Here is a 16,953-nt window from a genome sequence, read left to right on the forward strand (position 1 = left end):
GCTCAGATAAAGGTGTTTTGAAAGATCAAAAAAGAAGAAATCAGTCCTCAAACCATGAATGATCGAGACAATTTTTCATTTTTTTTAATCATTAAAATTCTCATTTATGTCAGGCACATTCACTAGAATCACCTGCTTTGCTTGCTGCCTCAGGTCATCCCCAACAGACTCTGGCTCAATCATCTTCCATTCAGCTGCAATACTCCTGAAAACATCAGCTCCAGTGTTTAATACTTGAATGAGACGACTATCGTGGGATAAGTGAGCCAAGATCCTCAGTTCAAGTTGAGAGTAATCAGCAGCTAATATTATACCACCTGAAGCAGAAATAGTTTTAGAAAAGCTGGTACAAAGGAAAATTCAAGTTTTCCATAACTAAGCAGGATAACAGAAATTCAGTTCTAACATAGAACTTTTAGATCATGTATCCAAAAGTTAAAACCTTGCTCTTAATATGATGCAGTTCAGTTCTGTAACTTAGATCATTTTTTTCATTTAGCTTTCAAGTATGCATAACATGTGTGAAACCACCCTGACCTCTGCTCCCCTGTGTTTCCAAAGCACCGGACAATCTAAAATGGTTCTTCCATGCCTCTCCCACATAGCACTCACTGTTAGGGATGGGAGACTTCATTTTCCTTTGCATTCTATAGAAAACTTTGCACAGTTCCTGGCATATGATAGGCTCTGAAATGGTTATTAAATGAATGAACAAACATATAAATGAAAAACAATATAAATGAAAAACTGGTTTCCAAAGTGTGCATATTTTAAGTGGGCTGGAGAGAAATGTGAGCTCTACCTTGACCATAACAAAGATTGTGGCTCAATTGATTGTAGTGCATTCCCACGGATGAAAAGGTTGCGAATTCAATTTCCAGTCAGGGCACATGCCCAGGTTGTGGGATCAATCCCAGGTCCAGGCAGTTCAAGAAACTAACCAACTGATGTTTCTCTTTCTTTCTCTCTCTCTCTCTCTCTCTCCCACTCTATTTCTTCTCCCCCTTCCTTTCCTCTCTCTCTCTCTAAAAGCAGTGAAGAAAAAATGTCCTCAGGTGAGGATAAAACAATAATCAAGTGGTTGACATGTGAAGAAAAGTTTTTAAGAAAATTCAGATAATTTACCTATGGATTAGAAATGACTACATTAGATATGTACAGCAAAGCCATAATAAAACAAAAAAGAAAAGCAGGTTTAAGAAAAAGTAGGAAAATATATGCAACTAAGAGTATAAAGAACTAATAGCCATATGATTTATTTATTTTCTATTTTTTTCATTTCATATAACAAATTTTTTTCTTTATTTATTTTTTAATTATTTTATTGTTGTTCAATTACAGTTGTCTGCATATACCCTCCACAACTCCCACCCACCTCAGCCAAACTCACCTCCCTCCCTTGCTTTCAACACCTCCCTTGGTTATGTCCAATTGTCCTTTCTAGTTGTTTCTGACCCCTTCCCACCACTATCCCCCCTCCTTCCCTCTGGTTACTGTCAGATTGTTCTAAATTTCAGTGTCTCTGGTTATATTTTGCTTCCTTCTTTGTTTGTTGATTAGATTCCTGTTAAAGGTGAGATCACATGGTATTTGTCCCTCACCACCTGGCTCATTTCACTTAGCATAATGCTCTCCAGTTCCATCCATTCTGTCCCAAAGACTAGGAACTCCTTCTTTCTCTCTGCTGTGTAGTATTCCATTCTGTAAATGTACCATAGATTTCTGATCCACTCATTTGCTGATGGGCACTTAGGTTGCTTCCAGCACTTGTCAGTTGTGCTGCTATGAACATTGGGGTGCATAGGTGCTTTTGGATTGGTGTTTCAGGGTTCTTAGGATATAATCCCAGCAGCGGAATTGCTGGGTCAAAGGGCAGTTCCATTTTTAGTTTTCTGAGGAAATTCCATACTGTTTTCCATAGTGACTGCACCAGTCTACATTCCCATCAACAATGTACTACTGTTCCCTTTCTCTGCATCCTCTCCAACACTTGCTTGTTGATTTGTTTATGATGGCCATTCTCACTGGTGTGAAGTGGTATCTCACTGTGGTTTTACTTTGCATCTCTGTGATGGCCAGTGAGGCTGAGCATGTTTTCATACGTCTCTGGGCCCTCTGTATGTCTTTCTTGGAGAAGTGTCTGTTCAAGTCTTTTGTCCATTTTTTAATTGTGTTGTTTGTCTTCCTGGACTGGAGTCCTGTGAGTTATTTATATATTTTGGAGATCAGGCCCTTGTCTGAGGTATGATTGGCAAATATGTTTTCCCATCTGTTGGTTCTCTTTTCATTTTAATGCTGTTTTCTTTAGCCATGCAGAAGCTTTTTATTTTGATGAGGTCCCATTTATTTATTCTTTCTTTTATATCCCTTCCTTTAGGGGACATATCAGTAAAGATGTTACTATGTGGAATGTCTGAGATTTTCCTGCCAATATTTTCCTCTAGGACTTTTATGGTGCCATGACTTATAATTAAGTCTTTTATCCATCTTGAATTTATTTTGGGGTATGATGTAAGTTGGTGATCAAGTTTCATTTTTTTGCATGTAGCTGTCCAGATCTCCCAACACCATTTGTTGAAGAGGCTATATTTACTCCATTTTATGCTTCTTCCCCTTTGTCATATATTAATTGACAATAGAGACTTGGGTTTATTTCTGGGCTCTGTGTTCTGTTCCACTGGTCTATGTGTCTGTTCTTATGCCAGCACCAGGCTGTTGTGACTACAGTGGCCTTGTAATACAGTTTGATATCAGGTACTGTGATCCTTCTTGCTTTCTTCTTCTTTCTCAAAATTTCTGTGGCTATTCGGGGTCATTTATGGTTCCATATAAATTTCTGAAATGTTTGTTCTATATCTGTGAAATATGTCATGGGCACTTTAATAGGGATTGCATTGAATCTATGAATTGCTTTGGTGATGTTAATTTTGATGATATTGCTTCTTCCAATCCATGAGCATGGTACATGCTTCCATTTGTTTTTGTGTCTTCCTTAATTTCTTTCTTCAATGTTGTGTAGTTTTCTGTTGTGTAGTTTTACAGGTCTTTTACCTCCTTGGTTAGGTTGATTCCTAGGTACTTTATTTTTCTTGTTGCTATATCAAATGGGATTTTTTTCCTGATTTCTGTTTCTGATGTTTCATTGTTGGTGTACAAAAATGTCTTTGAGTTCTGAATATTGACTTTGTATCCCACTGTTTTTGCTAAATTCACTTATTAGGTCAGGTGGTATTTTGGTGGAGTCTATAGGATTTTCTATGAACACTATCATGTCGTCTGCAAACAGTGACAGTTTCATTTCCTCCTTTCCAATTTGGATGCCTTTTATTGCTTTTTCTTGTCTGATTGCTGTGGCTAGGAATTCCAATACTATGATGAATGGGAGTATTGAGAGCATGCATCCTTGTCTTGTTCCTGATCTTAGTGGGAAAGCTCTAAGTTTTTGTCCATTGACTATGATGTTGGCTGTAGGTCTCTCATGTATGGACTTTATTATGTTGAGGAATGCTCCCTCTATTCCCACTTTGCTGAGCGTTTTTATCATAAATCAGTGCTGTACCTTATCAAATGCTTTTTCCACATCTATTGATATGATCATTTCATTTTTGTCTTTGCTTTTGTTTATCTGGTATATTATGTTTATTGATTTGTGAATATTGTATCATCCTTGCATCCCTGGGATGAATCCCACTTGATCATGGTGTATGAACTTTTTAATGTATTGCTGTATGAGGTTTGCCAGTATTTTGTTGAGGATTTTAGCATCTATGTTCATCAGCAATATTGGCCTGTAGTTTTCTTTCTTTGTCGTGTCTTTATCTGGTTTTGGGATTAGGATGATGTTGGCTTCATAAAAAGAATTTGGGAGTCTTCCATCTTGTTGAATAGTTTGGAATAATCTGTGAAGGATTGGGGTTAGCTCATCCTTAAATGTTTTGTAAAATTCTCCTGTGAAACCATCTGTGAAAACCAGGGCTTTTGTGTGTCAGAAGCTTTTTGATGACTGCTTCAATTTCATCAGGTGTTATTGGTCTGTTCAGGTTTTCTGCTTCTACTTCATTGAGACTTGGAAGGTTATATTTTTCTAGAAATTTGTCCATTTCATCTAGGTTTTCATATTTCTTGGCATATACTTATTCAGAGTAATTTCTTACAATCCTTTGTATCTCGGTGGTATCCGTTGTACTCTCTCCTCTTTCATTTCTGATTGTGTTTATTTGGGTCCTCTCTCTTTTTTCCTTGATGAGCCTGTTTAAGGGCTTGTCAATTTTGTTTATCTTTGTGAAGAACCAGCTCCTGGATTCATTGATCCGTAGAATTGTGCTTTTAGTCTCTATGTCATTTAATTCTGCTCTGATCTTGGTTGTTTCCTTCCTTGTACTTGCTCTGGACTGTCTTTGTTGTTGTTCCTCCACTTCTTGTAGGCATAGTGTTAGGTTGTTTATTTGAAATGTTTCTATCTTTTTTAGGGAGGCCTGTAGCGCTATGAACTTCCCTCTCAGGATTTCCTTCACTGTGTTCCATAAGTTTTAGATTGTTGTGGATTCATTTTCATTTGTTTCTATAAACTTTTTGATTTTTTCCTTAATCTCATTCTTTACCCATTTATTTTTTAACAGCATGCTATTCAATCTCCATGAGTTTAAGTGTTTTGGGGTCTTCACCTTGAGGCTGGTATCTAGTTTCAGTCCCTTGTGGACAGAGAAAATGCTTGATATGATTTCAATTTTCTTGAACTTTTTGAGGCTTGTTTTGTGTTCTTTCATGTGGTCTATCTTTGAAAATTTCCCATATGCATTTGAAAAGAATGTGTATTTTGCTTCTTTGGGATGGAAGGCTCATATATATATCAGTTAAGTCCATTTCATCTAGGGCGTTGTTCAAAGCCACAATATCTTTGTTGATATTTTGTTTGGAAGATCTGTCCATCCTTGACAGTGGGGTGTTAAAATCCCCTACTATAATTGTGTTGCTGTCAATATCTTTCTTGAAGTCCTCCAAGATTTTCTTTATGTATTTTGGCGCTCCTATGTTGGGTGCATATATATTTACAATGTTTATGTCTTCTTGGTGGATTCTTCCTTTGAGTATTTGAAGTGACCTTCTGGGTCTCTTTTTATGACTCTTTATTTGAAGTCTATTTTGTCTGATATGAGTATTGCTATGCTGGCTTTTTTTCCCTGTCCATTTGCTTGGAAAATTTGTTTCCAGCCCTTCACTTTCAATCTGTGTAGGTCTTTTGTCCTGAGGTGGGTCTCTTGTAGGCAGCATATGTGCAGGTCATGATTTCCTATCCATTCAGCTTTTCTATGTCTTTTGATTAGACCATTTAATCCATTTACATTTAAGGTTATTATTGATAGGTACTTATTCATTGCCATTTTTTCATATTTATCTTCCTCTCTCTCCCTCTCACTGTTTTTCTTCCTGTTCTTAAAGGAGACCCTTTAGCATCTCTTGCAGAGCTGGTTTGGAGGAGGTGTACTCTTTGAGGCTTCTTTTGTCTGGGAAACTCCTTATTTGGCCTTCCATTTTAATTGAGAGCTTGCTGGATAGAATAGTCTTTGATTTTCATTACTTGGAATATTCCTTGCCATTCTCTTCTGGCTTGGAGCGTTTCCATTGAGAAGTCAGTTGCTAACCTTATTGGGGCTCCCTTGTATGTTACTTCCTGTTTCTCCTTTGCTGCCTTTAAGATTCTTTCTTTGCCTTGGAATTTTGCCATTTTAATTATGATGTCTTCCAGTGGGCCTCTTTGGGTTCCTCTTGCTTGGGACTCTCTGTTTCCTGGATTTATGTGACTTTTTCTCTCATCAAATTAGGGCAGTTTTCCATTATTACTTTTTCAAACAGCTTTTCTATCCCTTGCCCTTTGTCTTATCCTTCTGGTATCCCTATTATATGGATACTATTCCATTTCATGTTTTCCTGCATTATATGGATACTATTCCATTTCATGTTTTCCTGCATTTCCTTTAACATCTCTTCATTCTTTCTGAGCCTCTTTTCCTTTTCTTGCTCAATCTGGGTGTTTTTTTCTACCTTGTCCTCCAGCTCACTGATCCAATCCTCTGCTTCATCTAGCGTGCTTTTCATTCCTTCTACTATGTTCTTCAGTTCAGAAATTGTATTCTTCATTTCCTCTTGGCCCTTGTTGATAGTTTCTATTTCCTTTTTCATCTTGATATAGTTTGCACTGAGTTCACTGTAGTTTCCCTGTAGTTTTTGGTAATTCTCTGTGAGCTCAGTGAGCTTCCTGATAACCAATGCTTTGAACTCAATATCTGATAGTTGACTTGCCTCTTTTTCAGTTAGCATTCTTTCTGAGGCTTCCTCCTTTCCTTTCATTTGGGGATTGTTTCTTTGTCTTCCCATTGTTTGTGAGACTCTTCTTGTTAGTCTTTGCTTCTTAAATTGATCTGTTCTGACTCCTTGGGTTTATGGTGTGAACTTCTATGGTAGAAGACATGTGAGATTCTGTAGTGCAGTCTCCTTGATCTCCTGATCTCTGGTCTTGGGCTGTCATTTATGTTGGCTCTCTGTATGTCTTTGTGTTTTGATTGGTGTTGGGTCTTTCATTGGTGGGTCCTTCCCTCTAGCTGGTTACCTGAGGGTCACTCCATCCACCATGTCCTGTATTCTGTTGTGCATGTGTGGACAGGTTGTGTTAAAGCTGGTTCTTCTGTGTGAGGTTTCGAGGCTTCTTTCCCACTCTTATTCAGTTGTTTGTTCTGGGCAATTTCTCCACCATTTAGTTGTATTTCCTGTTCAGTCCTGGGTGGTTAGTGTGACTTCCACTCCCTCCTTCACCTTCTTCCATTATTATCTGTTGGTGTTTCCTTCATTGCTGGGTTTCCTCTTCCAGCAAGTATACTAGTGTTCACAGCTCCCACCTACTAATAACTTGCAAGTTCTCTGAAATAACAAAGTGAAATTTGTCTCACTGTCTCAGTTGGGATAACCCCTCTTTGGGTCTAACTCTTATCCTTTCACAGCTCCAGGTTGATTGCCATATGATTTAAAAGGTGCTACAAATCAAGAACAAGACAAAACATAAAAAAATAGTACATGAATATAATAAGAATAAAAGAAACTGACACTTCCAGTCAAGATGGCATTATAGGCATACATGACTCACCTCTTCGCACAACCACAACAAAACTACAATGAAGATATAAAACAACCATTGCTCAGAACTGACAGATATCAAGCTGAGTGGAAGTCTGACAACTACAGAATTAAAGAAACCATCCAGACTGGTCAGAGGGGTGCAGACCTGGAACTGGCTGGTCCCACACCAACATGTGCTGGATCAAAATTCAGGATGGATATCTCAGGAGCAAGGAGTCCCATACCCACACTAGACCCCCCAGCCCAGGGTTCCAATGCAGGGCAGATAAGTCCCCACAACTTCTGGCTGCAAAAAGTGCAGGGATTGAGTTGGTGGAAGAAATTGCTGGACCCTCAAGCAGTTCCTCTTAAAGAACCCACACAGGGACTCATATACTCACACTCATTCCCTCTGGGCCCTGGCACCAGGGTAGCAGCTTGAGGGGTACCAGTGGCATGTAGGGAGAAGCTGAGATGTCTGGCATCAAGGTGAGCAGAGGCCATTGTGCCTTTTCTAAAGCCTCCTCCCACAGAGCCAGAAGACTGGTTCCACATCTAAGATTCCATCAACCTGGTTCACACCGTTTGACCCACCTTGGAGATTCCCAGAGACTCTGCCCCACCCAACTTATGGGACCACCCAAGCTGCTTTTCCATAGGAATGGCTGCTCTTGGCTCATACTGCACAACTTCCTAAATCCTCTCAAACAAGTAGCAGCTGGCCTCAGTGCGCCCCAGGCCCAGCACTAGCAGCAGCCAGCCTAGATTCACATCTTGACTTCACCTGGGAATCTCCAAGCCCTACACAAGTAGCACCCAATTCATTTTGCTTTATAACTCAGGATGGGTGTCTCCAGGCAAAACACAGGTGGGGGCTTATCTTGGCCTGCAATACCTTGGAAACACCAAGGCCAGCACATCCAGTGGATAGCGATTAACCATGTTGGAGCACCACCACCCTGCCCCTGCACAGCTGATCCTCCATGGAGGGTGGAGGTTGTTGGTACATGATCACAGCTATTCCTTGCAGCTGACTGGCCTGGGTAAATCCCTCCCATTGATCTGCCAACAGCAACCAAAGCTCAACTACAAAAGGAGAGTGTACTCAGCCCACACAAAGGGCACACCTAGAGCACCCAGCTTGGGTGTTAGGAGAGGTTGTACCACTGGACCCTACACACACTTACCACATTAGGCCACACTACCAAGACACAAAGTCAAAGGAACTCTATCTAATACATAGAAACAAATACAGGGAGGCTGCCAAAGTGAAGAGCCAAAGAAACATGGCCCAAAAGAAAGAACAGATCAAAATTCAAAAAAAAGTGAAATGGAGATAAGCAATCTATCAGATGCAGAGTTCAAAACACTTGTTATAAGGATGCTCAGGGAACTCAGTAAGGACCTCAGCAGCATAAAAAACACCCAGTTAGAAATGAAGGATACACTGATTGAAATAAAGAACACTTTACAGGGAAACAACAATAGAGTGGATGAAGCTGAGAATCAAATCAATGATTTGGAACATATGGAAGCAAAAAACAACCAATCAACAATAAGAAGAAAAAAGAATTCAAAAAAATGAGGGTAATGTACACAGCCTGTTGGACAACTTTAAGCAATCTAACATTCACGTTATAGGGCCGCCATAAGAAGAGAAAGAGCAAGAAACTGGAAATCTATTTGAAACAATAACAAAGGAAAACTTCCCTAATTTGGTGAATGAAATAGATATGCAAGTCCAAGCAGCACAGAGAGTCCCAAACAAGATGGGCACATAAGAGGCCCACTCCAAGATTTGTCATAATTAAAATACCAAAGGTTAAAGATGAAGAGATGGGAGGGGCATGTGGGTGAGAGGTGAGGGGTTTAAGAAGTACAAATAGGTAGTTACAGAATAGCCATGGAGATGTAAAGTACAGTATAAGAAATGGAGTAGTCAAAGAAATTATAATCATAATCTGTGGACATGAACAAGGATGAGGAGATTGTCTGAGGGAGTGGGGGGTGCTGGGTGGAGGTGGGCAAAGGGAGAAAAATCAGGACAACTGTAATAGCATAATCAATAAAATATAATTTAAAAAAGAATAAAATAAACTTAAATATATTAAAGAATGCTCAACTTCATTCACAAAAACAGAAATGCAAATTAAGTCTATAGCAACATAACAATTTTCCTCTACTTATATTGCAAAAATCCAGAAGTTGGAGAGCATACTCTGTGACAAGGCTGAGAAAGAAATACACATACACTGTTACTAGGAAGTAAATGGTAACTGTCCCCCATTAGATGGTAATTTGACAATACCTATCAAAACTACACAGGCTTTTACTCTGTGACTCAGCAAACAAGCCCACAGATTGCCATACAGATTACCTGCACATAGATAAAACTGGTTTATGTATAAATTTCTTTACTGACGATCACAAATCTCTAGTATAGAAATATTAAATGAAAAAGTAAGGCATATAACAGGGTATATGGAATGCTCATCTTTGTTTAAGAACAGGAGAAGAAAATGTTACATATTCATATTTGCTTATATCCACATAAAAATACTGAAAATATGTATAAGAAACTCATAAACATAGTTATCTATAAAAATTATAGATAATAACATACTAGGACAGGGAATAAAGCAAAGCTTATCAATATATGCCTTTTATATATTTTGATTTCTGAACTATGTGAATAACCAATTCAAAATATGCAAATACTAATTTAAAACAAATGACCACTTAAAGACAAATACCATATGATCACTTGATCTCATTTATATGTGGAATCTAATGAACAAAATAAACTGACAAACAAAATAGAACCAGAGGCATGGCTACATGGAACAGACTGACAGATGTCAGAGAGGAGAGGGGGGTTGGGATGGGGTACGGGGTGAAAGAAGGTGAAGGAATTAGCCAAAATACATAAACACATAGCACATAGACATAGACAACAGTGTGGTGATAGCCAGAGGTAAAAGGGGGAGGGGACTACATGGAGGTGGACAAAGGAGGGGGCAGGGAATGGGTACACAATACAGTGTGCAGATACATTTTATTGAGGGGTACACTTGAAACCTGTGTGGTTTTGTGAACCAACGTCACCCCAATAAATTTAATAAAAAAATAAATGAATAAATGAAAGGTAAACAGATATGATATAATAAAAGACGTAGCCTGGAAAAAATAAAACAAATGACCACAACTTTTATGGCCTTCCTGCCACAAACAAGATAAAACTGGACAAAATACATGAAATAACTGTTTTGAGGTGTTGGACAACAGGCAATTCAGAACTATAATATTTGAGAAGTGGGGAGGATAGGGAAGATGGGGCAAGTCACACAAGTGTCTCATGTTTCTGAATGGAGGCACTTTCCAGGACACATTGCAGGAAGGAAAGATGAAGTAAAGCACTATGGTCTGTCTGAGCTGAGGAAGCGGAAACTGGAGTTTGGACCCACTGAGGCAGCCAGAATTTGTGAAAATTGGGACAGAAAGGAACTGTGCATAAAGGGAGCACCAGAAATATGCACAGGAATCTCTCTGGATTTCAGACCAAATATTAGGCTGTGCAAGGAACAGGCAAAAAAAACAAATACTAAACAAATAACTATCACCAAAGAAAGAACCACCAAAGCATAGCTGTCAGCTGAACAACTACTTGAACAACATACTTTAAATGTTGAGAAGTGTCCAAGTTCTGATCAAACTGAATGGAGAGACCTCACTGAACAACTTGGGCATCAAGACCCCAGCGAGGCCAGGCCTTACAGTCAAAGCTAATCTTGCCCTGGTAAAGGCTGCCCTAAACTTTTGCTAACAAAGCTTTAGAAGTCTCAAGCTATCAAGCTCATGCGAAAGTAAATTAATTGTCTTCCAGAAGAAAATGTTTTTAATGAAAACTACAAAATCCATGGAGTCAACAGTGTGGCAACCATTATGTCCAGCATGCAATAAAAAAAATGTAAACAAATAAAAAAATATATAAAACTAGTCATGTGCAGAACCAGGAAAATGTAACTTTGACCAGGAGAATATTCAATCACCAGAAAGATGGCCCAGGAATTAGAGATGATGAAATTTTAAATAGCTAACATAGATATGTTCAGGAATTTAAAGAAATATGAAGACAATGATGTAGCAAATAGTGAATTGCCATAAAGTAATTAAAGCTACATAAAAAATCAAATGAAAGTCCTAAAACTAAAAGCACAATATCTGAAATGTAAAATTCACTAAAAGGATGAGACATAAATGAGACACTGAAGAAGAAAAGATCTGTGAACATTAAAACAATCAACAGAAAATATCTATTGCAGCACAGAGTGGAAAACACAGGGAAGAGGGAATAAAAAGAAAAGGAAAAAAACTTCAGTGATGTGTGGGACAATACCAAAGGGTACTTACTACCTATGTATTGACATATTTGGAATAATAGGAAGAAAGAGAGATAGGAACAATAAACATGGCAAGAAATAATGGTTGAAAATGCTCCAAATTTAATAAAATATGAGTACATAGATTAAAAAATTAAAAAAACTATGCAAACTCAAGATAGTCAGCAAATTCAAAAATCCCAGAAGCAAACCATGAAAAACTACCCAGAGATTCACGCCCAAATTAAATTGCTGAAACTGAATAACAAATACAAGTATCAAAGCATCCAGGAAACAGTACCTTGTGCTTGGAGGAATAGCAAGAAAAAATTGTGGTGTACTTCTTAGGAGAAATAATACAAACCAGAAGCTAATAGAAAAATATTTTTAAAGAGTTGAAAGAACACATGGACAAAAACAAGGGGGCGTGAAAACGAGGGTGGGAGGTGGGGAGGGCTGGGGTGGTGGGGACGGCTGGGGGGAAAGGCAGAAAACTGTCCTTGAACAACAATAAAATTCAAAAGTATTTAATTTAAAAAAAAGAGTTGAAAGAGAAGGACTGTCAACCTATAAATCTATGTCATATAATAATAGCTTTTGAAAATGAGATGAAATAAAATTTAGAGATACAGAAATGCTCAGGAAAGTCATTGTCAGTAGAATTGCATTACAAGAAATATTAAAGGAAGTGTTTTTGGATGAAGAAAAATGATAATAAATGAAAACTTGAATCTACTCCCAGAAACGAAGAGTGCTAGAAAAGATAAAAAGTGGACAGATAGAAAAAAACAGACTTCTTTGCTTCTTGATTTCTTTGTAAGATAAGACTGCTTAAGGTAAAAACTATATAGCAGAGTTCATAACAGTCATAAAGATTAAATCAATTATAAGACAAGGGAAATGAAAAAAACTCCTTACATTATAGACGAAGTGGTATAAAATTATTTGAAGATAGACTGTGATGCATATTATAAACTCTAAAATATCTACGACATATAGTTAATAAACATAGAGAAAATAAAACAGAATAGTTATTTAAAGTTTTAAAAAAGAATAAAAAACAAATAGAACAAATAAAATACAAATAACAAGATAGCAGACTATAATCAAACCACATATCAATACAACTTTAGATGTAAATAAACTAAACACTGCACTTAAGTGGCAAAAATTTCCAGATTTAACTCATATATATTTAATTTAAATTAATTTTAAAATTTTAACCTGAAGCAACATAAAATATTGTTACATTAAACAATTTTATTATTTTGGTAAGAATAAATTGATGGATGAAGAGATAAATTAAATGAAGTATATACATACAATGAAATATTATTCAGCCTTAAAAAGAAGGGAAATTCCTCAGAAAACTAAAAATGGAACTGCCTTTCGACCCAGCAATGCCACTGCTGGGATTATACCCTAAGAGCCCTGAAACACCAATCCAAAAGAACCTGTGCACCCCAATGTTCACACCAGCACAATTTACAATAGCCAAGTGCTGGAAGCAACCTAACTGCCCATCAGTAAATGAATGGATCAAAAAACTATGGTACATTTACATGATGGAATATTACGCAGCAGAAAGAAAGAAGGAGCTCCTACCCTTCACTACAGCATGGATGGAACTAGAATGCATTATGCTAAGCAAAATAAGCCAGGCAGTGAAAGACAAATACCATATGATCTCATCTTTAACAGAAACCTAATCAACAAAACAAACAAGCAAGCAAACTATAACCAAAGACACTGAAATTGAGAACAGGCTGACAGCGACCAGAGGGGGGAGGGGAGGGAATTTCAGGAGAAAAGGGTGAAGCGTTTGTAGGAACAATTATAAAGGACATATGGACAATAACAGGTGGGGGTGGAAATGGGAGGGAGGTGGGGAGGGCTGGGGGTTGGGCTGGGGTAGGGGGAAAAGGCAGAAAACTGTACTTGAACAACAATAAAATTTAAAAAAAAAATAAAGAAGGGAAATTCCAACACCTACTGCAACATGGTTCAACCTTGACAACACCATGCTGAGTGACATAAGTCAGGCGCACAAGGACAAATACGGTATGATTCCACTTACATGAGGTACTAGTGTCATCGAATTCATAGAGACAGAGAGTAGAATTGTGGTTACCAAGGGCTGGGGAGTAGGGGAGGGAGAGTTAGCATTTAATGGGTACAGAGTTTCAGTAAGGAAGATGAAAAAGTTCTGGAGATGAGTGTGGTAATGGATGTACAACAAAGCAAATGGACTTAATGCGACAGAACTGAATACTTAAACATGGTTACAATGGTGAAATGCTGATAGTTCATACTTAAAAAGCAAAACTGAAATTTGCCAAGCAGGTTATGCTATCAGAGGCCCGAATTCACCCTTGAAATATATGTTTCTGACATAACTCAAATACATTCAGGTAGTTAACTGCACTCACCCAGACCTGCCAACATAAAAGAACAAACATGTACTAACAGTTGGGATTATTTGGGAATTACATCATGACTTTCAAATGTTTTGATGACAAAAACAAAAAGACAGTGTGCCCTTACTGGTGAAGGGAAGAGAGAAATTGAGAAAAGTAAAGATTGGTTAACAATGACAAATGCTGTACAGAAGTCAAAGAGGATGAGGACCTAAAATATCCATTGGATTTTCCAAAAAGGTTTACAATCACCTTGGAAACATGGCTTCAGCAGACTGTTGCCAATGAGCACACACCACAGAAGTTTCCCACAGAACAGATCGTGAAGACAATGACGACTGTTATAAACCTGGCAACACAAAGGGCAACAACGGGCTACACAGAAGAGAGGAAAGATGGTGGGACCAATGCATACTTTTGAGTCTTATTCATAATGCAGGTTTTATCAGTGCTTTGAAAAATACTCCCACATCAAGGAGAAGCTCAAAAACCATCAGCACCCTACCTGGGAAAGGCACAAAGGCATGCCGCATGCTGACCGAAAATGGCACTCCTCTGTCTGGGGTTCTCTCCTCCATCTGTGCCTGGTACCCAGGGTTTAGGCCACAACCCTTCTTATTTCCTCCTCTGTCATGCAAACGACATCATCAGTGTGAGATGAAGCAGTCTCAAACATGTGAAAAAGGCCTGATTTTTCATTAAAGTTAGTATTTCCATCTAAGAAACTTAAAAACCTTATTATTGGAAACTCACTTTAAAGCTTAAAAAAGATTCTATACTTTTTTTAGCAAACATTCAATTAAATAGGAAGTAAGACATTTTTTATTTTTTTTAAATGCTTAATATGTGCTAGCTATTGTTTATTATTGTTCAATTACAGTTGTCTCCATTTTTTCCCCATTACTCACCCCTGCCACCCCCCACCTCTCATATTCTATCCTCCCCCTACTGTTGCATTTCTGCAAAAGCCTTTCCCACAAACTGCTTCTGAGATAATTCACTGGCATTTAGCTCAACAAATCTCTTTGACCAAATCTAATATAAATTATCCGTGCATTTTCTTTCCTTTGTGTGTATGTGAGGAAGGCAGGAGGGGGGATGTCCCTGACATTGTTAAACTCTCCCCTTTAGTATTTGACTTAAATAAGCATGTGATGGTTGATTTAATTAGTGGCCCAGGTTTAGCCTTTCACCATCAACTAGCTTCTTTACAGACAAACTCAGGGTTTGAAAATAGTGCCTAGAATAGAAATGTGTCTACCTAAAACAAATTTAAGCTATTTTCATTATTTTGTCCAATAGGCTATTTTTGAGCCATCCATGCTCACAGAAGTACTTTAACGCAAGTACAAAGAAATAATGTCTACCTGTCCATGGGAAGTAGGCCTTTGCCTTGGACTTGTGAAGGTGGGCTCTCTCCTACTAGTGTTGGCATTTGGATCTCAAAATCTTTTGGCACACTCTGAATATTTGGTTCTGTAAATGTTATTCGTCCTAGAATCAAACAGAATAAAGACAAAATTAGGGGGGAAAATTTGACATTTATCTCAATAATTTCTGAATTATCTTAAAAATGCATGTTACATTATTGCTAAAATAAAATAAATTTATATTTAAATAAAATATTTTTCATTATGTTCATGTGTCTAACAATGAAAAAATAAGTACAAGAACAATCCCAATGTAAGTGAATATGGGAATCAGGTATAATACATTTTAATTAACCTAGCCCTCTAGAAAAGAGGCTCATGATACGAAGTAATGTGATAGAGAATCAGATACTAGCACTACCAAATGTTAGCAGTTGTATTAATAAATAAAGACTAATCAGATGGATTCTAGGCAAAGTGAGCGTTGGAGCCTTTAAAACCCAAGAATGCACAAAATAAAGGAAAGAGGATCTGGAGCAGAAGAGCAACCTGAGTGCTGAAGAGGGACAACTGTACAGAGGAGTTGGCTAATGCAGGAGATGGTGGCAGTGAGAGATGGAACGTCACTTTCTAGACATTACCTGGACAATTTTCTTCTTTATCATCATCATCACTCATCAAGAGAATAGCTATGGCCATGTTAGTAAGCATAGCTAACATGGGCATAGCTAAAAACTAGAATTAGGTGGTTAATGAATTTTCTAGGAAACAGAAAGCTATTTGTTTAAATGCTTATAGAATTTATTTCCCTTAAAATATTTTACATTTTATTTGTTTACTTACTGGATGAATTTTTCTAGAACACATAGCATTGTTCAAAAAAAGTTTGGGTAATTGATTTTGTTTTTTGAAATTTTTATTTACATATATAGTGACATATTTTATGATAAATCATTGTAACAGGCTCTCTACTAGCTACTATATATAATTCCATCTTTCAATGAATCAGACATCTTAAGTACCAAGAATATTATTTCTGAATAAACCCGTGATATTATGCTCTTGTTATTTAGCTTTTAGGCAGGACTTCCGGTCAAGATGGCAGCATAGTTAAACATGGCTCACCTCTTTGCAAAACCACATCAAAATTACAATTAAAATATAGAACAATCATTGCTCAAAACTAACAGATTGAGTTGAATGGAAGTCTGACAACTATGGAATTAAAGAAACCACATCCATCCAGACTGGTAGGAGGGACACAGATGCGGAACAGGCTGGTCCCACTCCCACGTGTGGTGGATAAAAATTCAGGAGGGATATTTCAGGAGTGAAGTGTCCCAGCCCCACACCAGACCCTCCAGCCCACAGTTCCAGTGCCAGGGAGATAAGTCCCCACAACTTCTGGCCATAAAAAACAGTGGGGATTGAGTCGGTGGAAGACACTCCTGGAGCCCCAAGCAGTTCTTCTTAAAGAACCCATATACACAGACTCACCTACTCAAAAACTCACTCAAAAACTCACTCCCTCTGAGCTCCAGAACTGGGGTAGCAGCTTGAAAGACACCAGTAGCATACAGTGAGGAACTGAAGTATCTGGCATCAAGGTAATCAGAGGCCATTGTCCCCTTTCTAAATACTTCCCCCAGAGAGCCACAGAGCTGGCAAGCTGGTGCC

General features: G+C 37.9%; 1 protein-coding gene across 4 annotated transcripts in view; it reads right to left on the reverse strand.

The window, feature by feature from the left end:
• The window catches only part of POLQ (DNA polymerase theta), a 143,580-nt gene that overhangs the window by 34,100 nt on the left and 92,527 nt on the right, over positions 1-16,953 (reverse strand). For all 4 annotated transcript variants that reach the window (XM_045185961.2, XM_024578062.3, XM_053918417.1 and 1 more), the window contains 3 exons: positions 15,274-15,400; positions 14,412-14,533; positions 133-317 (listed from right to left, as the gene is read on the reverse strand). In XM_045185961.2, the coding sequence (XP_045041896.2) occupies positions 133-317; positions 14,412-14,533; positions 15,274-15,400 (434 nt within the window). The remainder of the gene's footprint in view (positions 1-132; positions 318-14,411; positions 14,534-15,273; positions 15,401-16,953) is intronic.

This window comes from Desmodus rotundus, chromosome 2 (assembly GCF_022682495.2).
Source record: "Desmodus rotundus isolate HL8 chromosome 2, HLdesRot8A.1, whole genome shotgun sequence".
In the NCBI taxonomy this organism is placed as follows: Eukaryota; Metazoa; Chordata; class Mammalia; order Chiroptera; family Phyllostomidae; genus Desmodus; species Desmodus rotundus.